This window comes from Phacochoerus africanus, chromosome 6 (genome assembly GCF_016906955.1).
Source record: "Phacochoerus africanus isolate WHEZ1 chromosome 6, ROS_Pafr_v1, whole genome shotgun sequence".
NCBI classification, from domain to species: Eukaryota; Metazoa; Chordata; class Mammalia; order Artiodactyla; family Suidae; genus Phacochoerus; species Phacochoerus africanus.
Genome location: NC_062549.1, coordinates 117,651,040 through 117,678,899, shown reverse-complemented (window position 1 = coordinate 117,678,899; position 27,860 = coordinate 117,651,040). Strand labels below are relative to the sequence as shown.

Sequence of the window (27,860 nt, the reverse complement as noted above, 5' to 3'; positions counted from 1 at the left end):
CTGCTATTTCTGTAGAGGAAGAAGATACCTATTCAGAGGTGGTTGTTTCACTCCCAGCACACCTTTCCAGGAGAATGCTCTTTCGAAAAATGTGGAAGGACATCAGGTTCAAAACCACTGTGTCTTGGGAGACCTGAAGGAGGAGGAGAAAGTCCTTTTGACCTCTTTCCCCAGTGAAAGCAGTTATTTTAAAAGGAACAGTGGGTGTTGTCTCAAATTTCCCACCAAGTGTCTTAGAGTTTATAGAAAGTAATCCTACATTCATCACATTTCTGATAAAGGTACATATTTTTGATAGATCTAAGTTCACATTTTTCTTATTTGGGATTAACATCCCAAATAGATTACTTAAGGATCAGAGACTCACAGGATGCAAATAGACCTTACTGTTCCCTTGGTCCAGACTTCTGTCCGTTGCAAGAATCTCCTCCTCCGCAACATTCAGGTAGTCACCAGCTTCTTGACCATTTCCCAGGGACGGCAGTTAACGCCTGCACAGAGTAACCTCTTTCTCTTTTAAATTGCGATCATTGGTGCCAACATCTTTTTACACTGAGTCTTTAACCTCTGGGTGCTGATCTTAGATCCTCTCCTCCAGATCAGTGCAGAGTATTCCACAACAACAGCGATTTGGGCGTCCTGGTAAAGGTTTTCCTGATCTCCAAGGGAATGCATCTAACATTTTTTCCTTAAATGTTTTCTGTAAACTTTTGGTAAATAGCATTTATTAAGTTAAGGACATGGCCTTCTAATCATAAATTGGGTTGGATTTTATTAAAAAATTGGAATGCTTTTACTGAAATGACGATGCGATTTTTCTCCTTTGCTTCCTTCATTAATTGAAGAATAACAGTAATGGAGTCTCTGATGTTTATTCTTTCCCTCTCAAGATAAACCCAACTTAGTCATGATATGTTATTTTTTAATTAACTGTTGGATTTAGCTTATTTAATTCATAAGAAACATTAGCTTATAATTTACTATCTTTGGTTGGGGATCAAGATTATTTCTTACATAAGGTAGCATCTCTCTTCTGTTTTCTGGAAAAACTTAGAGTTTATGTTACATTTCTTAGAAGTTTTCCCTTTAGGGCTGGGGCTTTATGAAAGATAACTTTTATTACCTCTTCAGTTTTTAAGGCCCTTTCACATTTTCTGGTTTTATTCTTGTGTTATGGCATTCTCGGTATTTCCAGAAATGTATTCATTTTTGTCTGGGTTTTTGAAATTGTGTTTTTGTTGTTGTTTTTCCAGCTTCCCTTATTATTTTTTTCCAGCTTTAAGGAGGCAACATTGATAAATAAAAAGTGTACATATTTAAAGTGTGCAGTGTACATATACATTGTGAAATGATGACCACAGAAATATGGAACACTTCATGGATTTGTGTGTCATTCTTGCATAAGAGTCTTACTGTATCATTCCAATTTTAGTATGTGTGCTGCCAAAGTAAACACCAGAATTGTTTTTATTCATTATATATATAATATATAATATAGTATTTATTCATTATATATAGTATGTATATACCATATAATATTTATCATTATATATATAATATATGTGTGTATATATATATATATTTTGTCTTTTGTCTATTTAAGGCCACACCCGCGGCATATGAAGGTTCCCAGGCTAGGGGTCCAATCGGAGCTGTAGCCGCCAGCCTACGCCAGAGCCACAGCAACACCAGATCCGAGCCGCATCTGTGACCTACACCACAGCTCATGGCAATGCCGGATCCTTAACCCACTGAGCGAGGCCAAGGATCGAATCCGCAACCTCATGGTTCCTGGTCGGATTCACTTCTGCTGTGCCATGATGGGAACTCCATATATTTTACGGAGCCATCTGACACGGGTCCTTGACAGTCGTTGTGAAGATTAAGATGGGAAGCTGATGGAGGATTTTGGACAGAGGAGTGAAAGCATCTTTAGGACCAAAGAGGTCCTAAAGAAACAGGGCCTCTTTGGGCTGCTATCTTGGGAAAAGATGAAGAAGTGCAAGGCTAGAAATAGATAAGACCAGTTAATCAGGTATGATACTAATTCACACTAGACATAATGCTGGCTTCCTCCAGGCTGACAGTAGTAGAGATGGTGAGAAGTTGGTTGGATTCCTCGGTTGTAATGTTTTGTATACTCACATATTGATACATTCATATAGTGTTCCCTTTTATGGTTTTTAAAATCTGTCACTTACAGTTGTTCTTCTTTTTCATCTTGTACTATGTTTAATGGAATTTTTTTTTTTTTTTATACCTCTATCAGAGTTTGTCTTGCTAGTGGTTCGCAACCTAAGGCTGTGGGAAAGTTTCCAGTGGAAAGCCACTGGAAAAACTTAACATCGCTCCCTTTTTTGATTGTCACATGAGTTGGGGAAGGGTACATGTTGGCATTTAGTTCTGTGGGTCCTGGGGATGCAAAGGTCCTGTAGTTTCTGATAGTTGTACACTACAAAGAATCGTCCTGTCTAAAATATGCCCCCATATTTACGAGACACTGACTCCTCTAGCGCATTAATCTTTTCAGAGAACTAGTTTTTTGATATTGTAAATTGTGTCATTTCACAAACTCTGGATCACTGATTTCCATCCTTTAGTCCCTTCCTTTTTTTATGTCTTTGAATTGACTTTGTTGTTCTTTTCCTACTTTGTTAGCTTATTTGTGTTTACATTTGTCCTCTGATCGATGGTAAGGTTGACCCTTGAACAATGCAGGTTTGAATTGCACATTCTGCTTATACGCGGATTTTTTCCAGTAGTAAATACTGCAGTGCTGCCTCATCCATGGTTGGCTGAATCCTTGGATTTGGATTTCACCTGAGAGGAAGGTTGGTGTCCCTAACTCCTGCATTGTTCATGGGTCAGCTGTATTTGAAAATGTGAATTTCTCTTGGGCGTGCTCTCCGCACTGCTCTCTCCGCAGTGCCCTCATGTGCTCATTTCCGTTTGGGACCAGCACAGAACAAGTATTCCTTGGGTATTTGTTGTTCATTTCAAACCCACTCCCTCCCCGTGTGCTTTTTTCACTGGGGGTGGAATCCATGTTGCACAATAATTGGCACTTACTTGATGTTAATATCTACTCTTGATATTTCAGGTGCAGCAGTTGCAAGGAGTGTACAGTTTACAAGAACAGCACTTCTGGACCTTATGTTCTGATGTTTATGTTGGGACCTTGAAATTAGTAGTAGCACCTGATGCTGATGCCAGGTGGATTTTAAGCCAAACACACAATATTTTTACTCAGGTATGATTTTTTTTTTTTTTTTTAGTATTTTTAAGGATCTTAGAATTTATCATATCTACTAGTTTTAAAAATATTTACTATTTAACATATTGCATGTATGTATCTTCCACTGTGAGGTAAGCATAAAAGGTTTTTTTCAACCACAGCATCAAATCTGGGAGATCCTTATTTTAATGAAGATAGTCCTATTGGCCCGTCTTTGTATGGATGTGAGCTCCTTTAGGAAACTCCTTATAAGAGTGTTACATGCTATTTAAAGCTAGAAGTTCTAAAATAAGACTAATGCCTGGTCAGTGGCTTTAGCTAAAAGCAAGCTATAGTAACGTTTTTGTTGATAGCAGAGGCATAGCTACTTCTTTGTGATTTAATGGCTTAATATGCTGTTGAGTTTCTCCTAATTCTGTATATGGAATCATGAATTAGTGCATGTCTGTATCTAAATTATATTAAGTACTGTGGATGTCATCCTATGTAGGCCTAGTCAGTGACTGATAAAGCATAAATGACTCTTTATTACGTTATTGTGTACGTAGTGGGAGAATAAGAACGTCATCTCAAGCACATCTGAGGAGAGAGAGATACCACAATTTTTTTTTTTTTTGTCTAGTTCGCCAGAAATATTTGGCAAAAAAAAATCTAGATGTCCACACTGCTGCCAAAACAGTGTAACACATAGAGCTAATAAGGAAACTAACTCCATGCCTTCAAAGTCTATACTGACCCATGCTTCCTGGTGGGGTGCAGAGGCAAGCACCCCTATGTGGTGACTCTTGCCACAAATGCTTAACGTGAATCCAGCCCCTAGCAAACAACCCGACACGCCCACTTGCGGACTCTTACCCTGGCTTCTCACAAACAGTTAATGTCATGAAACGAAAAAGAGAAACAGTGGGGAATTCTTCCAGATGAGAGGAGACCTCACAGTCAAATGCAGTGTAGGATCCTTGATTGGCTCTTGGACTGGGGGAAAACAGCCATATGGGAAACCACTGGGTAATCAGGACATTTGAATATGGACTCCATAATAGTTCATATAATTGTCTAGGTTTTAAACTTCTTGGGTATCACAGCGGTGCTGTGGATATAGAAGAATGCCCTTATTCTTAGGAGATACATGCTGAAGGATTTAGTGGGAAGGTATGAGGATGTCTAATTTTCAGATGTTTTAGCAAAAGTAAAAAGATTACAAATAAATACACATGTAGAGAAATAAAGCAAATGAGGCAAAATGTTAGCTATTGGTTTATAGAGGTGACGGGCATATAAGTATTTGTTGAGCTATTCTTTTGACTTGAAATCTTTTCAAAATAAAAAGTTAGAAAACTGTGTAGAAAACATAGTTTGCATTCAGGAGTTTGATGGCTCCTCATTGCCCCAGAATAAACCCCAAACTTTCTTTTTTCTTTTTCTTTCTTTCTTTCTTTTTTTCTTTTCTTTTTTTTTTGGTCTTTTTGCCTTTTCTAGGGCCGCTCCCACAGCACATGGAGGTTCCCAGGCTAGGGGTCCAATCGGAGCTGCGGAGCTGTAGCCACCAGCCTACACCACAGCCACAGCAACACGGGATCCAAGCTGTGTCTGCAACCTACACCACAGCTCACGGCAACGCCGGATCCTTAACCCACTGAGCAAGGCCAGGGATCGAACCCGCAACCTCATGGTTCCTAGTTAGATTCATTAAGCACTGCACCACGACGGGAACACCATAAACCCTAAACTTCCTGCCAAGTCTCTCTCCTGCTATACATCCATGGCCATGTACTTCATACACCAGACCCATCAAGAAAGATTAAATTCAGGACCATATATATAGAGAGAGAGAGAGAAAGAGAGATTAAATTCAGGACCTTAGCATAAGTTAAGTGATCTTTCTAATAAAGAGAAATATACGGTTATGTTCCTTTGGAATAATGAAATAATCATACAGCGTAGGCAACGAGAAGACTTACTCTACTACAAAACAGTATGTTTGGTACCGCTATTTACTCTGAACTTTTAAGAATTAAGTCTTTTCTTAGTAGACCCTATAAGACGTCTGTACCGGCATGCAAAACTGTCACAGTAAGTCTGAATCATTCTCACACCTCCTCCCTTTTTCAGAGGCAGAAAGGAAAGTGTGGCTAACAATAACCTTGCTTTTCACTGTCGTTTCTAGATTCTTATCTCTCCTTTCACCCTGATTTTCTCCTAGTTATACCCTGTCCTTGCACCCTCACAGTGTGAGCTGCTGTTCCCCTTTAGGATTCCTCATGCTCTCCTAAGACGTTGGCACTTAGTCCCAGTTTTCCCTCTGAAAAGGATGCGATTTCTAGGTTTAGAAATGCCCAGGCAGCTGTGTCTGTGCTTAGAACTGCTGAGGTTGTAATTGAAGTAGGTGGAGGGAGATTCTTCTGGTAACCTTAGAAATCTTGGCTTTGAAAATGGCTGAAGTTGAAAGTTTATTCAGCTGCTTCTTTGGCTTTGGAAACTGTATTTGGGTTTTGAAAATTTTAAGCTCTAAAAAATATTTTAAGCCTTGTTATCGGCTGAGGTCAAGCCAACTCTGTTTCATTCCTTGGAGAGACCAGGGACTCCTTTTAGGCGTGCAGTGAAAATGGTTTAACCCATTTTTCCCAGCGGGAAGAAGGGGGCCACCCTACTCATGACTTTCATTCCACACATGTAATGATTATAAACTTGTTTCGTGGTAGTTGTTTTAGTTCTAACATATGCAAAATTGAAAATTTTTATTAAAATTTATTTTCCTTTCCTGCTTATGCCCTAGTCATGCATCTTCATTATGCTATAAGTAATATCCTGGGGTTTTGCAGTAACATTTTCAAGTCATAAAATTAAAATTTTTTTTTTACATTTTTATATTTAAACATTTTTAAATTACATCTTAATCATAGATTTTACTTATGAGAAGTAATAAAACTCAAATTGCTCCATTTTTCAGGAAAAAAAATTACACTGATTCTTGTAGAAAGACTTGAAATACTGGTAGCCTTAGTTCCAAAAGACCAAAAGATGGATTTTTTTCAATAACAAGTTATACTTTATGGTTCCATGATATTTTAAAGTGTTTTTCTTACAGCTGATCTTAAATGAGAATTTAAAGAATTTTTTCAGTTAAAAAGTTGTTTTTGTTAAAATTTACATGGGGATTACATGAAAAAATTAACCTAAGTTTGAGAATCGTAACTTTTTGTTTTGTTTATAAAGCTATACCCTTTATGACTGTTTTAGAACTATACATTATGCATGTCTTTTTATTCTTATTTTCCATAGTTAATGACTTAATCATTAATGGCTAGGGCAGTTGGCTTGCTGTCAGGAATATAGAGCAATACTTGTGAATTGGTATAAGTCTCTTTGGTACTTAGATTCCTTAATTTAAGATTTTTTTTTTTGTCTTTTTGCCTTTTCTAGGGCCGCTCCCACGGCATATGGAGGTTCCCAGGCTAGGGGTCAAATTGGAGCTGTGGCCACTGGCCTACACCACAGCCACAGCAACGCAGGATCCGAGCCGCGTCTGCAACCTGCACCACAGCTCACGGCAATGCCGGATCCTTAACCCACTGAGCAAGGGCAGGGACCGAACCCGCAACCTCATGGTTCCTAGTCGGATTCGTTAACCACTGCGCCACGACGGGAACTCCTAAGATTATTTTTAAACTACAAGGTTTTTTTGTTGGCATAGACAAAGTCCCTTCTCCCTTTCATCACTTGCACTAGCTTTTTAAAAATGATTTATCATTTACAGAAAGAGAACGTGGATGTCTGGATTCGGAAGGCGATGTATTATTTTCTACTCCTTGTTTTAAACTGGCTGATATCATCTGTTAATTTTTGAATACACTTATTAGAAACAATGTTTGAGGAAAAATCTAGAATACTCCTGGGATTCGCTAGCCTCTTCAGCTCCACAAAGCTCAGAAGACAGTCCAGCCTACTAACCTGTTGTTTACTCCCCGATAGAACATCTACCTTGATGTCTGTCACCTTTTCTCCCTTTCTGCCTATTTCTGGTGTGCGCGCTAAGTCCTAAACCCCCTGCTTCCTGCTTCAGTTGTTGTTGTTGTTGTTGTTGTTGTTGTTGCTATTTCTTGGGCCACTCCCCCGGCATATGGAGGTTCCCAGGCTAGGGGTCGAATCGGAGCTGCAGCCACCGGCCTACGCCAGAGCCACAGCAACGCAGGATCGGAGCCGCGTCTGCAACCTACACCACAGCTCAGGGCAACGCCGGATCGTTAACCCACTGAGCAAGGGCAGGGACCGAACCCACAACCTCATGGTTCCTGGTCGGATTGGTTAACCACTGCGCCACGACGGGAACTCCCCTGCTTCAGTTTTACTGCACTCTGTTCTCTAGCCTCAAAATAGAAGTCAATACTGATGCCCAGGAAGGAACCCCAAAGCCTCCTCACTAGCCCAGGTGGGAGTTCCCCAAGACTGAGACCCTTCCAGCTCCACCGCTTGCCCGCGTTCATAATCCCTTCCTGTCTCTGACCCCAGCCCTCACTCTCCTGGTTCGTTCTGCCGAGGGGGGCGGGAGGGCGTGGGAGAAGCTGTCTGTTCCTTTCCAGGTGGCTGGCTGGTTTTCCACCCTTTCTGTTTTCTTTCCCATTTGTAGGGGGTTTTAATATTTTGTAAGTACTGATAGTTTGTAATTAATCTGCAAGGTTTACGTGTCCACTGTTGGGTGATGGAGGTGGAGGTAATAACAGCGGCAGCTCGGCTTTATTGACAGCTCCCACCTCCAAGCACCGTGATAGGCGCCTGACATGTTAATCTGCCGTCACCAGACAGGGGGGATATTACCCCCAGTTTATAGAAAAAGGAATCCAGACCCAAGTTACTGTTCAAGACTTGTAAATTCATCATATTCAGTCACTTCTTCACTCATTCTGAGATGATTCTGTCTTCACATGGAAGAGTAGGCAGTTTTTCAAGACGTCATTTTTAAGAGATAAAAATCCGTATTATACATTCAGTCAAAAACTAAAGTAGAAAGTTTCTGTAGTTTTTAAGAATTGGTAGAGAATACAAACCCACCAGTAGTTTTCTATAGTCACATTCCTGCTTATTTTTCTAAAGTTTTTACTGCTGATTGGTTTTCCTTTCCACACCAGTGATTATTCATTGAGCACATTCTAAGTCTGAGGCATCAGGTCAACACCAAGATTTTCTTAGAAGCATAGGTGTTAAAAATAACTAGCTGTCTTCCAATTTTAAAAAGGGTTAACTGAATTATTATGGTTTATACATTACTCTCAGGACATGAGATACAAGTATCATATGGTTTTCACTTTTTTCGAGGACAGCCCTCAGCCAGCCTCTGAATCCTGGCATCCCAGTGGTAAAATATTTAATGGAACCAAGCACTGTTTTGATTTGCTAGAGTATTTGTCACGTCTCTGTCCTGTGAATACACTGTGTAGAAAACATAATTTGCATTCAGGCAGTAGATGACTTAGTATAGGAGTCTTTGGAAATTCCATTTTTCTCTCCACATTGAAGGAAATTGAGAAAGGAAAATGGGAAGCTGTAAAACTTGAAGCTGACCCATCGAGCCAGATGGATGGAGCAAAATGACTTTTTCTGTTAGACTGAGCTTTTGTATGAAGCAGTAGGCCCTCAGGGGAAAGACATCAGCTTGAGTAATTAACTCATGATTATGCAAAGATCAATTTACCTAGTCTCTTTGTTTTTCCTCCTTTTTTTTTTTTTATTGCCTTGGGCTACCTCCTTTCTTATTACCATCCTCACTGTTGTGGGCTGGGGTTAAGAGAGTGGCAGAGATAATAATGAGAGCCCAACCCATTTTTGCCATTTTACTTTCATTTACAATTTTGTTAAAGAAAAAATAAATTAAGCCAATTTATTGGATCAATAGTTGTTTTCTCTTAATATTAGATACACAAGAATTTTTCAGAGGCTTCCTAAGTATAGTTATTTCAGGAGCCATCTAGATTGAGTAAATCAAGTATAATTGTAAGCAATCATAATAATTTGTTTTTTATAGTGTTTTATAGCATTTAAAATCCTTTCTCATATATTCACACATGATCCTTATAATAGTGCCTGCTATGTAATAAGAATTTATTAAATATGCATCAATTACTGGATGAATAATATATAACAGTTATGTGGGATAAGTAGGGTTGGTATTTATCAATACTTTTAAAATTAGGAAAACAGATTTGATTTCAATTTTTAACTTAAAAATCATACAGCTATTTAAGTTCCTTTTTCTGCCACAAGACTCTTGAAAGTGTGTGTGCTAATAAATGTATTTTCAGAGCATTTTAATTTTACCATAGCAAGGATTTATTTTTTTAAATGAGGCAAAAAAGCTAATATGTTTTCTGCACTGGAAAGCTGCTAGAGTCTATGCAGCTTTTCAGTGCATTAAAGCAGTTCGTGACTCAGACATTCATTAGTGATGAGCAGAGCCCTCCGACTTGAATGCTAGAAAGTAATGGTTTGGTTGCTGTACAGCAGAAATTGATGGGACATTATAAATCAACTATAATTTTTAAAAAAATTTAAAAGAAAGTAATGCTTTGGGGAGCCCAGAAATTACTGTAAGAAGATGGTATTATTATTTTATCCCTCACTCTGTATTTTCCTTTCTCTTAAATGTTCTAATTTACCTTTCATCTAGGTTATTGACAAGAGGTGCTTATTGTAACTGTATGCTTTATTTTTTTTTTTACTTAAAAGAAGAATGTCAGTAGAATTTTAGTTCATCCTACAAATGTTTATCGATCATTTACTGTCTGCTGAGCAGTACTTAAGGTTCTAGGAATCAGCAGTGAAAAAACAGGCAAAATCCTTTTATCTTGGAGAGAGGACATTGTCATTGGAGAGTGATAATGAACAGCATTACAACAAATTAGTTTTAGATTAGAAAGTGGTAAGTGTTACAGATTGGGAGATCAGGGTGGGGAGAATGGGTGTGTTGTGGCATTTACCACTTCTTGTACGTAGATAGATAGATAGATAGATAGATAGATAGATAGATAGATAGATGGATGGATGGATGGATGGATGGATGGATGGATGGATGGATGGATAGATAGATAGATAGATAGATAATGTATCTCTCATCATCTCACTCACTGACATCTGAGTAGAGATGTGACAAGAGAGGGAGTATGTCATGTGGCATTCTGTCCCAGCAACACTGTTCCGGGCAGAAGGGCCAGTGTGGCTGGAACAGAGTGAACAAAGGGAGGAGTTAGAGATGAGATCAGAGAGGTAATGGGGCCAGATCATGGGAAGGCTTTGAAGGCCATTGGGAGGACACTGGGCTAAAGGCCAAGGAAGCTGAGCTGTTGTAGGGTTTGAGTGACGGAGTGCCATCACTATAGTAGCTCTTCTGGAAACAGACCGCAAAGGTAAAAGAGTGAAAACTAGAGCAGAGGCCATTACAAAAATGTTGGCAAGAGATGAGAGTGACTTGGGCCAGGGACCAACAGTGGAGGTGATGGAAAGTGATCAGATTCTGGACGTACATTATTTTGAAGATAAGGCGAACAGGTTTTGCTAATGGGTTGGATGAAAAGAAAGGCCTTCAAATTGCAATGTTAAGGAAGAAATTGGGCTGTAGAAGCTACAAGATCAACAGGGTCAAGGGGAGGAAATAGTGATCAGTTTGGCTGTGTTGTGAAGTGATCCAACATCTAAGTACAGCTGTCAAGTAGTTGGTAGATAGGTTCCGTCCGCAAAAGGTGTGAGCATATAGATGGTACTGCATGTCTGCATGCGGGGTGAGATCATTAGGGAACAAGAGCAGACAAAGAAGGGATCTGGGGACCGAGCCTTTGGTATTTTTGTGTTCATTGTTCAAAGACAGGAGGAAGGACCAGCAACGGAGACTGAGAAAGATTGGTAAGTGAGAAGGGCAACCAGTGGAAGCCAAGAAAGGAAGTGTTTCAGTAGGAGGAAGCGATCACGTGTGACCTTGCTGCTTAGACTAAGTACTGATATGAGGACTGAGAATTGAGCACTGGTCTAGCAATTTAAAGGTGACCTTGACAGTTTGGGGAAGCGGTTGGTAGCAAAAGTTTGGTTGAAATGGGTTCAAGAGAAAAGAAAGAGTTCCCTGGTGGCTCGGTGGGTTAAGGATACAGTGTCCTTAACCCCAGTGGCTAAGGTTTGATCCTTGGCCGGGGGCCTTCTGCATGCTGCATGCATACCCCACTCTCCAAAAAAGAGAGAAGAGAAAGTAAAGGAATTATAGATAGCAAATATAGAAAAATTGATAATATGGGGGCAATGGGGATGATTTTGAGAGCAGTGTCCTGGAACAGCAAGTTCATATCCAAAATTGAAGAGAGGAGTTGGACTATAAATTCATTCTGGCTTGATTTATGTAGCCAACTAGTCAAGCACTGTGGTGGAGTTCTTTAGCAAAATAATGGTAGATGGATAACCCTCACTTTTCCAAAATTCACTTGAGCAGGGCGGGTAATTAGTAGCATAGCTTTCTTGGGTAGAGCTAAGTGGAAAATCGTCTTTTGCAACTTATTAATATATTTGTTTCCAAAATAAAATTATTGGCACTTTATGATAAAAATGGAGAATTCTTTCCCAGAGAGAGAAAAAATAATTCTTCCCTTTCTCAAAAAAAAAAAAAGTATTTTTCTTAATACTTTTCTGAAGTGTATAGTCTGTTATTGGTTTGTTTGATTTTCTAATTTTTTTTTTTTTTTTAACTTTTCAGGCCGGAGTGAGACAGCTTTACGTACAGATTGACTTTGCGGCCTTGTAACAAATGAAAAGAAATGATGCTTTTTTGGGGGGAAACCTAATTTTTCTGGTACTGTACAATCCAAAACATTGTACCTAGATTTTTAAAATAAAGAAATCATCATTACAACGCCCCAGCACCCAGCAGACCAGGTAGAGTCGGCCATTTGTGCTCTGCCAGGAGTTTACAGCTAAGGGATCAGAATTAAGAGGACCTCTCCTAGACTTTTGGTCTTGTCTTTTGCGTGCTTCCCTCCAAACCATTTTGATTTCTGAGGTTTCTAGTTTGTTCCAGGGCCTCATTTTCTGTTTGCTTGTTTGTTTTTTGTTTGTTTTCATTTCAAATGCCCTCACTCCCAGCCCTCATCCTAGTCAGTAGGAAATTCAGTCTGTGGGCCTCTAATCACCTGGAATATCTTCGCTGAAGCTGCTGGAAACCACTGCTTTCATTCCCACAAAACCAGTGTTATTTAAAAGAAAAAAAAAAAAAGAAATGGAAATCTGTTTTATATGTAATGTCACACTTGTTGACGTTCTTCAGTATAATCCTATGTTTGTAAAATTGTTTGTACCTTGCAAACTTATGAACCAAACCATATTGGGTTTTCAAAGTGCCTTTGTATCAGAAAATGTATTTGCCAGCATAGAAATGTACCATCAAAGGTCACGTATGTTTTTTTTTTAATGGATATTCTGTAATCTATACAAAATAAGACTCTTGTTAGTAGTGTATACACATGTCTTTTTGTGTCCTTCCAGGACAGGTTTAGATATATAAAAATTTGCCTTTTATTGCTTTATCTCATCAAAAAAATAAAAGGTGTTATTTTGCTTTTTAAATCAAACTCAGTTATTACATTAAATTATTTTGTGGACTGTGTTTTCAAAACTTTGCCAATGCTTTTTATAGAGACAGGTGTTTTGACTTAATTAAAACATCTGCTAAATTCCAAATTTCTACAAAAACTACTGGGTCTATGATAAACTTTCCTATAGCCTTGCTTTTTTTTTTTATAGATTCTATTAATGAAAGGAAAAGGCATGTAGAGTGAAGGCAGAAGGGTCATGACAATGTTATTTTGCTTTCTCATTCTTCAAATGCCAAGTCATACAGTTTGTTTTCCTGCGTAAGCGTTACACAAATACTGTTGCTTTCAGGAGTCCTAAAGCAGCATTTTATTGAGTTTGAAGTATTGAGGTACAGAGTAAATGTGGTAATATAGAACTCTTCCTAACCCAGGTATCTTGGGAGTTAATAACTAAGTCGATTTCTAGGTCCTTGTGTGTTTGAAAAATAAAATTGCAACTTGAGATGACAAATGCTCAAACATTCTACTTAAATAGTCTGTATTTTATGAAGAAATAGTGATCTGAATAGACATTTTCCCATTTACTTCATTTTAAAAATCACAATGTATATTCCCTTTTAACTGAAAGGAAAAAGTTGTTGGGGGGGAAAACCCTCCAGGACGGAAATGAATGTTAAGAATGTAGGTCAATAATAATAATAAGCACTTTTTCACATGTGGCAGAAATCACTTGATTTTGTCTTAAGTTTCAAAGTAACTTTCCCCCTATTTCTGATCTGCAATTTATGAAATATACTGTATTAGGAAAACTATAGACTTCTTTCTTCATGCTTTTCTAAACCACTGCAGATTGCCATGAACTGCGGATAGTCCTTTTTGCAGATAAAGTAGTATTTTCAAAACATTTTTATTTACTGCCAGGTAGTTATAAAGCTAAGAATTCCTACAGTAGAAAGTGTTTAACTGAAACAAGTGTGAAGATGTTTTAGGAGGGAGATGGAAAAGGAAGTGTCCTGATAATGGTACTGCTTTGTCATTTTAAGTGTGAGTAGTCACTTCTAAGTTTGTGTCCACTACCAAGCCTGATCGAAGCCTGGGATATGCTGTAGATTTTGGCATGTTGTGGAAAATGACAGATCGAGATGAAAGCAGGGATTTGGGATGTGTGCCCTTAAAATCTGATTATGTGAAATTGTATTGACATTTCACATACAGAGATAATGTGAGTGCTGGCCTCTAAAATTTACCAGTGCATACTGCAGATCCAGTTCTGCCTTTCACTGAGCCCTCCATTCCAAGTGAAGTTTTTCATCAAAATATGCATCACTTTATTTAACTACACTCTCAATATACAAGTGCATTAAGTATGGTTGTTGTTCCTTTGGTAAGGGATAGAGTAATACATATAGAACATTTGAGCAATATGAGACTCTTAATTTTTTAGGAGGTTGGCATTAACATGTATGTTTTAATTAAATGTTCTCAATCCTTTGTTTGCAGAAGGGAAAAAAAAAGCAACTTCTATCTCTTTCTTAGGAAATACTTTATCAATATTGTTGGCACAGATGTATTGCTAAAGTAGATCATTTCACTGAGATACTCTTTGATTATTCATATAAAATAAATTTAGAATGTCTCCATTGTTGGGCCAACTCTTAAGGAAAAAAAAAAAACCTCTAATATTTTAAAAAACAAAATATTTTCTGGAGGACATGTTTTTATTGCTCAAGGAATGTTTACCTTGCTAAGGAGACTTCTCCAAATATACAGTTTGTGTTTTTAAATCCAGGTTGTATTGAGCAAGATGAAGGACTTAACCTATGCATGGCTCCTTTATTTTGCTGACTCCCTGTGCACCTCTTGAAGGACATTATCTAGTTTATCTGCAGCTCAGTGTTCCTCACACATCTCCACACCATCTTCTATAGAGGCCTAAGGAAGTGGTAACAGATGTTACTGGCATTGTGATTTCTCAAGTACCTAGAATGCTCTAGCATTCTTCAAAGCCTACATGTATACACCAGTAGCCCAAAAATACTGTGACTTGTGTGCACCTTTGTAAAGCAGCCGAATCATTGGCTCCAGAAGTGGTTGATTAGAGTTCTATAATGTTTTTACCTAATATGGAATAATCGATTTTATAGAGATTAATAATATGGTAGCATCCTCTTATATAATGCTGGGATTTAAGAACAAAAATAATTAACCTAGAATTTTACATCCAAGGAGACTGTCCTTAGAGGCAGTCTTGTTCTACCTCTCATTTTACAGATGAAAAAATTGGAGCCCAGAGATGCTGTCATTTACTCAAGGTCAGAGAGATAATTAGTGGCAAAGCCTAAACCAGAATCCAGGTTTTCTGACTCCAAGAGTTCGTTCTCCTCTACTGTGTTGTGTCTCCAGTGTAATGTTTGCCTTTCTGTAAATGTAATGAAGAAGCATTTTTAAATAAAGGACATCTCCATTTTTGGTACATTAAGGCACTTTATAAATGGAGTTTTATTGTCTTATTTTTCATGGCTAATTATGAGGTTTAGAATATTATTTCCAGAGTATTCTTTATGGATGATATAATTAATTTTTTTACTTCTTTTTACTTTTTTACTCTTGCACAACCAGTTCCTAATTTTTTTTAAAAAATGGTGACATCTGTGCATTGGATACTTTTTTAACTTGTAAGTTTTTCTGTTAATTGCCCAAGACTAAATCCAATTTAAGGATTGCTTACTTTCTGTGTTTAAATTCTGTGAATTGGTACTTTTTGGAAACCAAGCTAATTCACAGGTCGTATTATTTCATTCCTGCTACGTTAAGTTTTCAGTTACTGGAAAGCTCTTTAATTCTTAACATTATTCTCAGAGCTGCGTAAAACTGGGCATTAAATGTTGTATAGAACAAAACAGAAATTTTAATAGGGTAAAATTTTGAAGTCTTATTAGAATTGCAAGTGAAAAACTGCTACTTTCAACTTTTCATTAAAAGCATTACCTTAAGAAAGTTACTTTTTTTTCTTTCTGTCATTTATCTTCGAAACAGGAACTATTTTCCAATTCACAAGAACTTTGGCAAAAAAGGAAATTATTTTTTTGAAGAACATTCAATGAAAGTTTCATTCAGAGGAGACTGTTTCAAGACAGGATCCCCAAGATCTTAGTGATCCAGCCTCTTCCACAGAATCAAGGCAGTGAACAATTAGGTATCAAAAAAAGTATTTGGAGAGAAATGGAATTCTATTTAAAGGTCAAGTGGATGTGTGTCTTTGATGAGTGTGTCTTGATTTGTGTAACCATTTCCTAACTACATATTATACAGAAAGAAAGAAAGAGCGGGTTTCACTTTTAGGTATGTATTGGCTCTCTGCACGGCCTTTTTCATGTTACCACATTTAAAATCCTCCTGTTTCTGCAAAGAAGGGGTTTTTTGTGATTTTGATGTCTAGGTCTTTTTCATACATATTTTATCCTCTGGTTCTCCTAACGTTCTTGTGAGGAGGTACTTCTTGACCCCATTTTACAGAGGAGGAAGCTGTTCTGAGAGAATGTGAATGACTTGACTGGGATGGAGAGGTGGAAGAGCACTGCCTCTAAATCCCCAACTTTTGGGTGACAACTGACCTTTTTCGTATGTCATTCTACAATGATTTAAAGATCAGATATAAACACAATCTCCTACAAAGTCATGAACAAGCACCAGCACAAAGCTGATGGAGGGGAAGAGCTGTCGGATACACATTGTTCAGACGCGTTCCTTCTTTGGATGCTCTCTTAGGTTCCTACCTTGGCCATTCAGCGTATACTGTGCAGGCTCAAAAGAGCATTCAGGGCTCCTTTAAGCACTTTTAAGACCTTTAAAAAGAAAAAACAGGAAAAAGTTTTCTTGGCACTCACAGGGCAAGCTGCTTAAAAAGGACTGACCCCATGGCGTCAGTGCCAGTTTGAGTGAAGAGAAACTGAACTGGCCTAGAGACATTCCCTTAGAAGAGAACTGTCTTCCAGGAAGTATAAATAATTTTGTGCTGCCTGAGAAGGATACATAGGATTTGATTTACAACACTACATTTTATAGATACTTTTTCAAAGGAAAAAATATATTTCATACTTAGTGCTTAAACTTAATAATACTTAAGTTTGAACTCTTTCCATGGCTTTGAAAATTTATTATTCGTCATTTTGATCATGGTGGGAAATCTGTAAAAAAAAAAGAATGTCTTGTCTCGTATATCCTCTTGACTAAAGTTAGCATGAATGGACACCTACATGCTCAGTAAAGGGTTAACCAGTGGGTCAGTATTGTAGACAGCAGTGGATATACCAGCAGAAGCTTGGGATAGGTAGACCCTATAATTTATTGTTTATCTCAGCTCTTCTTTGCCTTTTTTTGCACAAATAAGTGACTTTATGTTCACTTTGGCCTTTTTTTCCCTTAAAGTAGCCCTATAAGTTTCTCCTTTATTTTAATACAGGAATAGTGGGAGTGTAGACATGTTTTCCATTTTGCATGCTGTTGGACAAGAATTTCGTAGATCTGGGACTGTGAGACCTGGGTCACTTGGATTTCTATATTTTTGTATCGCCAAATAAGAAACTACGTTCTATGGAAAATTGCCATATTCCTATTACTTTAAGGACTTGTGTGTGACATGCTTTCTTTTGCATTTATCCTAGATGTATTTTTATCCAAAACTTTCAAAAGTGTATTTTGAAGGTGCTTCTATAAAAACAACACTACATGTATTAATTAAGTGATTTAAATATTCCTAGGATAGCTTTTATCTTCCACCTCTCTAAATATTAAATTTTGGTAAAGCTTTTCTATATTTCTTTACTTATTTTCTATCTCTTTTTCATTGCTGCTACCAATGTAAAACTTCCCATTTTTACTAGTGAAGAAAAAAAAGCTTTTTTGAATTTTAGTATTTGAATTTTATGTATCACATATCATGCATTAATTAGGCTCAGTGAAGCTTCTGTTTTGAACTACACCTATCTTTTCAAGAGTTTGCCAAGCAATCTCAATGCTTTCCGCTAATAGCAGCAAGTTCAGTGATATTTCTGCCAAAGTGATATTTTGCCCCAACTTTTGTGAAAGTGATCGGTAAACAGAATGGGGTCTTTCATATCAGAAATACTGTGAATGAAAAATTGCCAAATCCCTTCTTAGTATATTCTAGACACCCCTACGATACTATACCTCCCTGTCTTTAAAGGTCTTGAAACATGGCCAAGTTTGAATTTGGGTTTGATTCCTTTATTGAAGATTATGGCATCAAAACATTTATAAGCAAATGATTGAGGACAACGCTAGGTTGAATGTCAACAACCATGTCGTAATTTGGTTTGGATGTGCTAAAGAGAGCAATTATGATTTGCCTAACCACAAACCCATAAATGTATATTTCACTCTTTTCTACTTGACATTCATGTATATATTTTGCTTAACCTCAGATGTATTTAAAAAGAATAAAAAATTGTGTCAAAATTCTTCCAATAAAGTTTGTTTAAAAATCTTTACCTGAATTGTGTCCATTAGGTTGATGAACTGAAAAGAACACTGTGAATTTGAACAGTTATTGGAATAGATTCTAGCAGACCTACAGAATGTGAGGGAAAGAATGATTCTCAGGCCCTAGAAACAGCAAAACTTATCCGGAGAGAAGAGATGGTGTGAGACCTGGAAAGGTCTTCACCTGGGGGAGAGCTTCATTGTGGGTCCAAGTCTCAACGTATTTATTTCCAGATCTTTCCATTAACCCCAGATTATTCTCTCACCTCATTCTCTATGATCTCAGCTTATAGGAAATGAAGACCAAAAACATCTGACATGAGCTTCCCTCAATTATCCTTCCAAATTTTTTCCCTCTAATCGGAAGAAATTTTTTTAAATAAATCCTCCACAAAACCCCAGATCCCCCCTCCCACCTTCTCAGACATAATCTAGTTTACTCTCCATCTGCCACACAGAGGGCTTTATCCTCCCTGAGACAGTGTCTAGCGTCAAACACACATGGTTTACATGTGCTTCTAACCTTCTAACATTTCTGTAGCTCCTAGTAATAGGGCTTCTCGCCTCCCTCGTTTGTGCGTTAATCAAAGGCCATCAATGGCGTACTTGTTGTCACAACCATGGCAGAACTGCCAGCATCTCAAAATCAACGAAGGGAAAATATTTCCCATGCAATTCTTTTTTTTTTTTTTTTTTGGCCTGTGGCATATGGAAGTTCCTAGGCTAGGGGTTGAATTGGAGCTGTAGCTGCCAGCCACAGCCACAGCAACACAGGATTCCCAGCTGTGTCTGCGACCTACACCACAGCTCACAGCAACGTCTGATCCTCAATCCACTGAGCAAGGCTGGGATCGAACTTACGTCCTCATGGATGCTAGTCAGATAGGTTACCACTTGAGCCACGATGGGAACTCCCAATTCTCTTTTCAACTACCAATTTCTATCATCTTAATTCCTTACAGAATTCTTAGAACTCTAATTGCCTTTTCTACCTCCCATTTCCTGAATCCCCTCTCACAAAGTCCTCCTCATTCCGTGGAAGTCTTTTATATTCACCTGTACCTTCCCACTGCCCTGCTCCAGGGCTCCATTGATCACTGTTTGCAGCGTCACTGAGGAGCTGTCGAGCTTCCCCTCTATTCCAAGCCCAGCTCTAGCGACCTCCATTTCAGCACACACACACCCTCCACACACCACAAAAACAATTCTGGTCTTGGGCAGGAAGTACAAGGAATTCTGCTGAATCAGACCCTTGTCCAGGCCTTTTTTAAAACATTTCCCCTACCCTGGTTTCCTGATTACCTTCTGCTGGCCCTTCTGCATAGTGGACTTTGACCTGTGAGAGCTAGAGCACCTGCCAGGGACTCCCAGCCCAGACTTTCCTGTGTTCCCAGGAATTCGCCTCTGGCCTAATCCAAGTCTACAGTGGCCTATCAACATGCCCTAGATAGGTTCTGTTTACATACAGGTTTAGGCAAGTTACTTAATCTAAGAGTTCACTACCCAGTCTTTATCTAGTTTTTGCTTCCTCCCCAGGCACCCCCCAGAAGCCTTTCCCGTTACACTAACAAAATACGCTTCCCAGTTTCCACCTTTACTCCTTCAGCTCAGGAATCCTGAGTGCTTCTCCAAGTGCTCATCAAATGCAAACGCCTCTGAACAACTTCAGCAACTCACAGCGCTTGTTCTTCTCTCCTCATTCAATCTGCTTACTCACGATACGGCCATAAGCAAACTTCATTACGAGGAGCAAGGAGGTTCAACAGACGTAGACAGAATGACAATTTAGTAGTTTTCGTTCTACATAGAAAAAAACACCGCTTTAATAGGATTCTAGTTCTTTCAAACAATCTGTCAGCTTTTCCAGCTCTATTTCTGGACTTAACAAAATCTACCATGATGTTCATGCTTAGCACATGTAAATGAACAATTCAACTGTGTCTAAAAAATTCCTAAAACCGGAGTTCCCGTCGTTGCGCAGTGGTTGACGAATCCGACTAGGAACCATGAGGTTGCGGGTTCGGTCCTTGCCTTTGCTCAGTGGGTTAACGATCCGGCGTTGCTGTGAGCTGTGGTGTAGGTTGCAGACGCAGCTCGGATCCCGCGTTGCTGTGGCTCTGGCGTAGGGTGGGCCGGTGGCTACAGCTCCGATTCAACCCCTAGCCTGGGAACCTCCATATGCCGTGGGAGCGGCCCAAGAAATAGCAAAAAGACAAAAAAAAAAATATTCCTAAAACCAATGGGAGTGACAAGGGTATTATGTGATAATAATCAAAGGGATGGAGTCTGGCACAGTTGAAGCAATCAAACTTCATTGAAAAAAACAGATGATGGAGTTCATGTGGTGGCTCAGCGGTTAGTCTCCATGAGGATGCGGGTTCGATCCCAGGCCTTGCTCAGTGGGTCAGGGATCCAGTGTTGTTGTGGCTGTGGTATAGGCCAGTGGCTACAGCTCCGATTTGACCCCTAGCCTGGGAACCTCCATATGCTGTGGGTGCGGCCCTAAAAAGCCAAAAAAAAAAAAAAGATGAATTATGCTTTTAACATGAAGTTTAGCCCCTCTTTGGAAAAATGGTTCTGCTTGTTTTTTGTCTTTTTCGTTTTTTGTCTTTTTAGGGCTGCACCCCCGGCATATGGAAATTCCCAGGCTAGGAGTCAAATTGGAGCTGTAGCCGCTGGCCTGTGCCACAGCCACAGCAACACCAGATCCGAGCCTCGTCTGCAACCTACACCACAGCTCACGGCAACACCAGATCCTTAACCCACTGAGGGAGGCCAGGGATTGAACCCACGTTCTCATGGACACTAGTCTGGTTCATTACCACTGAGCCGTGACAGGGACTCCTGGATGGATTTTTAAAATAAACTGCACTCTTTGTACAATAGTCGTAACTAAAGACAAAGGATTAAAAAAATATGAAAATAAAGGATCCCCCAAAGTATTTCTTGACTGGTAATGTAGTATTTTAAAGGGCAACACTGGGTGAGTAAACCAGAGGTAAAATTCGCATCTAAGCTAGGTACAGTTTCACGGCAATTAGAACCCTGCCATTTGCCTGGACTTTTGAAAACATTGAAATCACTTCTAAAATTGAAAATAAGGTCTGATTCACCATCACTATTTTCCCACCCTAGGCGTTAAGTTATATCAGATTGTTGTTCAACTTTGCCGGAGTTATCTGTCCTGTATGTGCCTCACACTACTTCCCCTTGAGCAATAACCTGTGTGCAGGACATACTGATTTCCTCATAACTTCAAAACAAGACAAAGCTACTACAACTGCAGTTTTTGTAGCTGGAGCAAAGACTTCCCACTGGCTTCCAAAGACTTCCCCTGGACAACCCTGTAATGGTGCCCAGCAACTATAGAAACCCACAAGGACCGTCACTGAGAGAGGAGAACTTTTCTCTGATAGTTAAGATTTCAAAAGGGCAGAACAAACCCCTGTTGCTTTTTTCCTCTGTCCCCTTCTCCACATAGGTCAGGATGTAGGCCCAGTCATGAAGGTGTGAGACACAGCGACAGAGAAGAGTAAAGAAAGCCAAGTTTGTGGCCAGAGGATATAAAAAGGGAGCCGAGGGAAGCAGGAAGTCGTGAGATCATGCAAACGGAGGAGCTCAGGAAAGCAACCCCATAAACTTGAACCGCAAGATTCACTCTTAAGTCACTATGACTTGGATCTGCTCCTACTTGGCATGACAAAAGATTGAGAACTAAACTATCCAGGTTGCCTAGGTCCCAGACTGGGTCCCATAAATCTGAGATAGATTCAAAGAGAACTGCAATCCTTGAAAACTGAACTAACACTGGAACCATAGTCCACAGAAGGTGAACTGGTAATTGCATCCTGCACCTAATCAGGTTCACTGCCTGCTAAAACAAAAAGATTGCCATTCATCATAGACTCTATAAACAAGACCCGGAATCTCATAATATTCAAATGTCCAACTGCACGCCAAAATTACTTGGCAAAGTGCCACAAAATTTTCAACTTCCAGCTTTGATATCTGTCGTTTTTCCATGTTGGAATTATCTGACAAAGACTTTAAAGCAGCTATTACAAAAATGCTTGAACAAGCAACCACAAATAATTTTGCAACAAATAGTAAAACAGAAAATTAACATGTTAAATGTTTAACCGAAAATTAAAGATATGAAAAGGAACCAAATGTAAATTTTAGAACAATAATCAAAATAAAAACATAAAAAAAATGAACTCAACAGCAGAAGGGAGAAGACCGAGGAAAGAGTCAATTAACTGGAATATATATCAATAAAAATTATCCACACTAAATAACAGAGAGAATAGATTTAAAAAAAAATGAACAGAGCTCAGAGACCTGTGGAACAATAGAAATATTTTAACATTTTGTTATCAGAGTCCCAGAGAGGACTCTGCATACAGTGATGAAGATGAAGCATACCAGTGCTGAAAAAATATTTGAAGAAACAACGCCTGGTTTTAGTAACCTCCCAAATCTGGTGACATAAACCTACAGATTCAAGAAGCTGAGTAAACTCCAAAAAGAATAAACCCTAAAATATCTATATGTACACACAACATAATCAAATAATTACAATCAAAATTTGCAAGCTTTATGTAGATGTCAACAGCTCATTCTAATGTTTATACAGAAAGGCAAAGGAACTACATTAGATACAATTTTAAAAAGAGAATAAAATTAGAGGAATTACACTACTTGTTTTTGTTCGTTTTCTTTTTGTTTTTGTTTTTATGGCTGCACTCACTGAGTATGGAAGTTCCCAGGCCAGGGATTGAATCCGAGCCACAGCCACAACCCATGCTCTAGCTGCTGCAGTAGGATTCTTAACCTACTGCAACACGGTGGGAACTAAGATTCACCACACAGCTAAAGTAATCAAGACAGTGTGGTATTATAGAAAGGAAAGAGACACGGAGCAACAGAACAGCAAAGAGTTCAGAAATAGATCCACACGAATACAGCCAACACAAATACAGCCAACTCATTTTTGCCAATGGTATGGAGACAATTCAATAGAGATAGTCCTTTTAAACAGTGTTGGAGCAATTGAATATCTACATGCAAAAAAGAAAAAAGAACCAGAGTTCCAGTCATGGCTCAGTGGTTAACGAATCCGACTAAGATCCATGAGGTTGAGGGTTCGATCCCTGGCCTTGCTCAGTGGGTTAAGGATCTAGTGTTGCTGTGAGATGTGGTGCAGGTTGCAGATGCAGCTCAGATGCCGAGTTGCTGTGTCTCTAGTGTAGGGTGGCAGCTACAGCTCCGATTAGACCCCTAGCCTGGGAACTTCCATATGCTGCGGGTGCGGGCCTAGAAAAGACCAAAAAAAAAAAAAAAAAAAAAAAAAAAAAAAGAAACTCCATTTAAAACACACACTTCGTAGAAAAACTGACAGACTGTATTACAGGATCTAAATGTAAATCTGCAAAACTGAAAATATTTTAGAAGAAAACATGGGATCAAATCTCCATGTCCTTGAGTTTGGTAACAGGTTCTTACACAGGGTGATAGAAACATGATCCATATAAGAAAAAAAATTGATCAACTGGATTTCATCAAAGTGAAAAACTTTTTACAACAAAGTGATTCAGTTCAGTACACTTTGTTGTACAGCAGAAATTAACATAACATTGTAAATCAACTATATGTCAATAAAATTTTAATGTTCAAAAGAAAAGAAAAACTTTATCTTTGTCAAAGACACAGTCAAAGGAAATACAAGGACAAGCCAAAGATTGGGAGGAAATATTGGAAAATCACAACCTGACAAAGAACTTGTATCCAGAATATGTAAAGAATACTCAAAACTTAACCATAAGAAAACAAACAATTCAAATTAAATTACAAGTGGGCAGAAGGCATGAACAGATGCTTCATTAAACAGGATGTAAAAATGGTAAATAAGCACATAAAAAATGTTAGTCATTAGGAAAACAGATTAAAACTTATGATGACACACCACAACATACCTATCAGAATAGCTAATATTAGAAAATACTGCCAACATGAAGTGCTGGCAAAGATACAGAGCAATGGGAACTCTTACACTGCTCACAGGAATGCAAAATGGCCCAGCCACTCTGGAAATCATTTTGGCAGTTTCTTACAAAATTAAATGTACATTTACCTTATGATCCCAGCGATCACACTCCTGGGTATCTACTCCAGAGAAATAAAAGCTTACGTTCACACCAAGACCTATAGGTGAATATTTTACTAACTATATGTAATTGCTAAAAATTGGAAACAACCCGAATCTCTCTCAGTGAATGGATAAACTGTAGTATATCTATACACGAGAATACTACTTAGCAATAAAAGTGTGGATTTTTGATACATGCAGCAACTTGGATGAATTTTAAAGAGCATTTTGCTGAAAGAAGCCAGTCTCATTTATTTGACATTTTCAAAGAGACAGAACTATAGAGAAAAATCCATCGGTGGTTACCAGGGATAATACGTACACAGAGGGTGAATATAAAGGGATAGTGTGAGGGAGTTTTGTGGGTGATAGACTATTCTGTGTCTACATTATGAGAGTGGTTTCATTCTACAATAGTTTAAAATGGCATTAAAAATAATAATACCAAAGGGATAACAACTACCAAACAAAGAAATGCACGAAGTGTGTAAGTGTTTCTTATCTAACTGGCAAAACACTGGGATTTCATGATAGTAGACCAAGAACAGTATTATTTATCCTTTTTCTGCTGATGAATGGTGCACATTTTTCATTTTACAATTTCATTTAAGTTGAGGTTAAATAACATACAGATTAGACTCACCAGATTTAGCAAATAAAAATACAGGAACTCAAATTTCAACTTCAAATAAACTTTTTTTTTTTTTAAAAATAGTGTGAATGCATCCCAAATAATGACATACTTGTATTAAAAATTATTGTTTATCTGAAAGTCAACTGAAATGCATACCCTATTTTATCTGTCAATACTAACACAGAAAAATGTACAGGTCCTAAATCTATATAGCTGAATGAATTCTGCACAACAAACACCTCATCAAGATACAGACCCTGTCCACTAACCTGGGTCCCTTCTGTTCCCTTAGTCACTCTTCATTCTCTCCATAGGTAACTGCTATTTTCTTTTTATTAATGTTGCCAGTTGCAATACTTCATATAATTGGAACTGTACAATACACTTTTTTGTCTGGTTTCTTTCACTTAACATGTTTTTGAAATACACTCATGTTGTTGAATTAGTCAATAGCTCAGTATTACTGCTAAGTAATAGTCCAGTCAATCTACAATTTTAAAATCTATTCTCCTGTAATGGCCACATGGCTTGGTTTCAGTTTAGGGCTATGAATATACAAAGTTATAAACATTTAGGGACTATTTTTTTTTTTTTTGGCAGTATGTCTTCATTTCTTTTGAGTCAATACCTAGGACTGGTTTTGCTAGCTCATGGGCAGTTTTATGCTTAGTATTTTATATGCTCTTCTATTTCTAGTTTTCTAAGATGAAAACAGATTGTTGATTTTAAAATCTTTTCTATTCTAAAGCTGTAAATTTCAAAGCACTGCTACATGTGCATCTTAAAATTCTTCACATTTTGTGTTGTTTTTATTCAATTAAAAATAAATGTACAGGAGTTCCCGTTGTGGTGCAGTGGTTAACGAATCCGACTAGGAACCATGAGGTTGTGGGTTCGGTCCCTGCCCTTTCTCAGTGGGTTAACGATCCGGCAACGTGAGCTGTGGTGTAGGTTGCAGACGTGGCTCGGATACCGCGTAGGCCGGAGGCTACAGCTCCTATTTGACCCCTAGCTTGGGAACCTCCACATGCCGTGGGAGCGGCCCTAGAAATGGCAAAAAGACAAAAATAAATAAATAAATAAATAAATGTACAGAGTTCCTGTTGTGGCTCAGTGGTAATGAACCCAAGGATGCAGTATCCATGAGGACGAAGGTTCGATCCCTGGTGGTAATGAACCCAAGGATGCAGTATCCATGAGGACGAAGGTTCGATCCCTGGCCTCCCTCAGTGGGTTAAGGATCCCACATTGCCTTGAGCTGTGGTGCAGCTTGCAGATGTGGCTCAGATCCTGTGTTGCTGTGGCTGTGGTGTAGGCAGGCAGCTGTAGTTCTGATTCAACCCCTAGCCTGGGAACCTCCTTATGCTGTGGGTGAGGCCCTAAAAAGACAAAAAACAAAACAAAAATGTATTGTTTTATTTCCAGATATAGGGGATTTTTCTAGACATCTTTTTTTGTCAGCAATTTTTAACTTAATTCCATTGTCATCAACAGCCAAGCATACAGTCTACTTTGGTGAATTCTTCATATGTGCTTGAAAATAATGTTTATTCCACCACTGTTGGCTGTAGTGATCTATCAATATCAATTTGACCCAAGCGGTTGGTGGTGTCCAAATCAATATTTTTACTGATGCTTATTTCTTTCCATTGCTGAGAGAAGATGGTTAAAATCTCCAACTTGGTGGATTTGTCTACATCTCCAGTTCTGTCCATTTTTGCTTCATAATATTTTCAAGCTGGTATTCATTTAAAGCACACACATTTAGGATATGTCTTCTGAATGAACTGCCCCTTTCTTCTTAATGAAAAGCCCCTCTTTATCTCCAGCATACTCCTTTCAAAGTCTTTTTTTGTCTTATGTTAACACAGCCACTTGTTTGCTTATGCTGTTTGTTTGGTCTGTTTTGTCTCCACTCAAAAGAATTACTTTCACTCTGTCTTTATATTTAAAGTCTAACTCTTGTATACAACATATAGTTAGGCTTTTAAAAAAATCTAGTCCTTTTAATTGGACTGCTTAATGTACATTTAAGCAATTATTGACTTGATTGAATTTAAATCTACCATTCTATTTGTTTTGTTTGGCCTGTTTCTTGAGATTTATTTCCTTCCTGCCCTCTTTTGGTTAATCATATATTTCTCAGCAATTCCAATTCCTCTATCTTTTTTTATTTTATTTTTTTTTTGGGGGGGGGCTGCACCCGAGGGATATGGAGGTTCCCAGGCTAGGGGTCGAAGCAGAGCTGCAGCTGCTGGCCTACGCCAAAGCCACAGCAAGGTGGGATCCGAGCAGTGCCTGCAACCTACACCACAGCTCACAGCAACTCTGGATCCTTAACCTGTGAGGCCAGGGATTGAACCTACATCCTCATGGATACTAGTCGGGTTCGTTAACCGCTGAGCCACAAAGGGAACTCTACATTTTTTTATCTTTTTTCATTCTGCATGTGTTTTTTTTTAATAGTGGTTGACAAGGTATTAAAGTACACATCCGTAATTTATCAGTCTACTTATTGTTAGTATTCTCCTACTTCAAATAAAATAAGAATCCTGAAACTGTTTAATTCCCTTGAATCCAACTTGTTATTGTTGGCATATATTTTAGTTAAATACATGTCACAACACCATGTTAAATTTTCAGACGTCTTTTAAAAACATGAAGCCAAGGAAACCCGAGAGTCATTTATACTTGCATATCTCTCATTTCCTTCCTTCTCCCTGATGGCATTTACTTCAGCCCTTCCTCACCTTTCCTTGCAGTGCACGTCTGTTAGCAGCA

General features: G+C 38.5%; 1 protein-coding gene and 1 pseudogene across 2 annotated transcripts in view; one reads left to right on the top strand and one right to left on the bottom strand.

Annotated features, from left to right (window-relative positions):
• The window catches only part of SLC30A7 (solute carrier family 30 member 7), an 83,513-nt gene extending 65,230 nt beyond the window's left edge, over positions 1-18,283 (top strand). The window contains exons 10-12 of one of the 2 annotated variants that reach the window (XR_007135602.1): positions 3,101-3,250; positions 11,961-12,139; positions 15,832-18,283. Coding sequence is in view for 1 of the 2 variants with exons in the window: in XM_047785173.1 (XP_047641129.1) it covers positions 3,101-3,250; positions 11,961-12,008 (198 nt within the window). In the remaining variant the exon portion in view is untranslated. Of the gene's footprint in view, positions 1-3,100; positions 3,251-11,960; positions 15,269-15,831 lie in introns of those variants that run through there. The other variant, XM_047785173.1, reaches the window with a different exon arrangement.
• LOC125130155 (uncharacterized) lies at positions 1,360-1,456 on the bottom strand (annotated as a pseudogene).
• Positions 18,284-27,860: the final 9,577 nt, after the last annotated feature.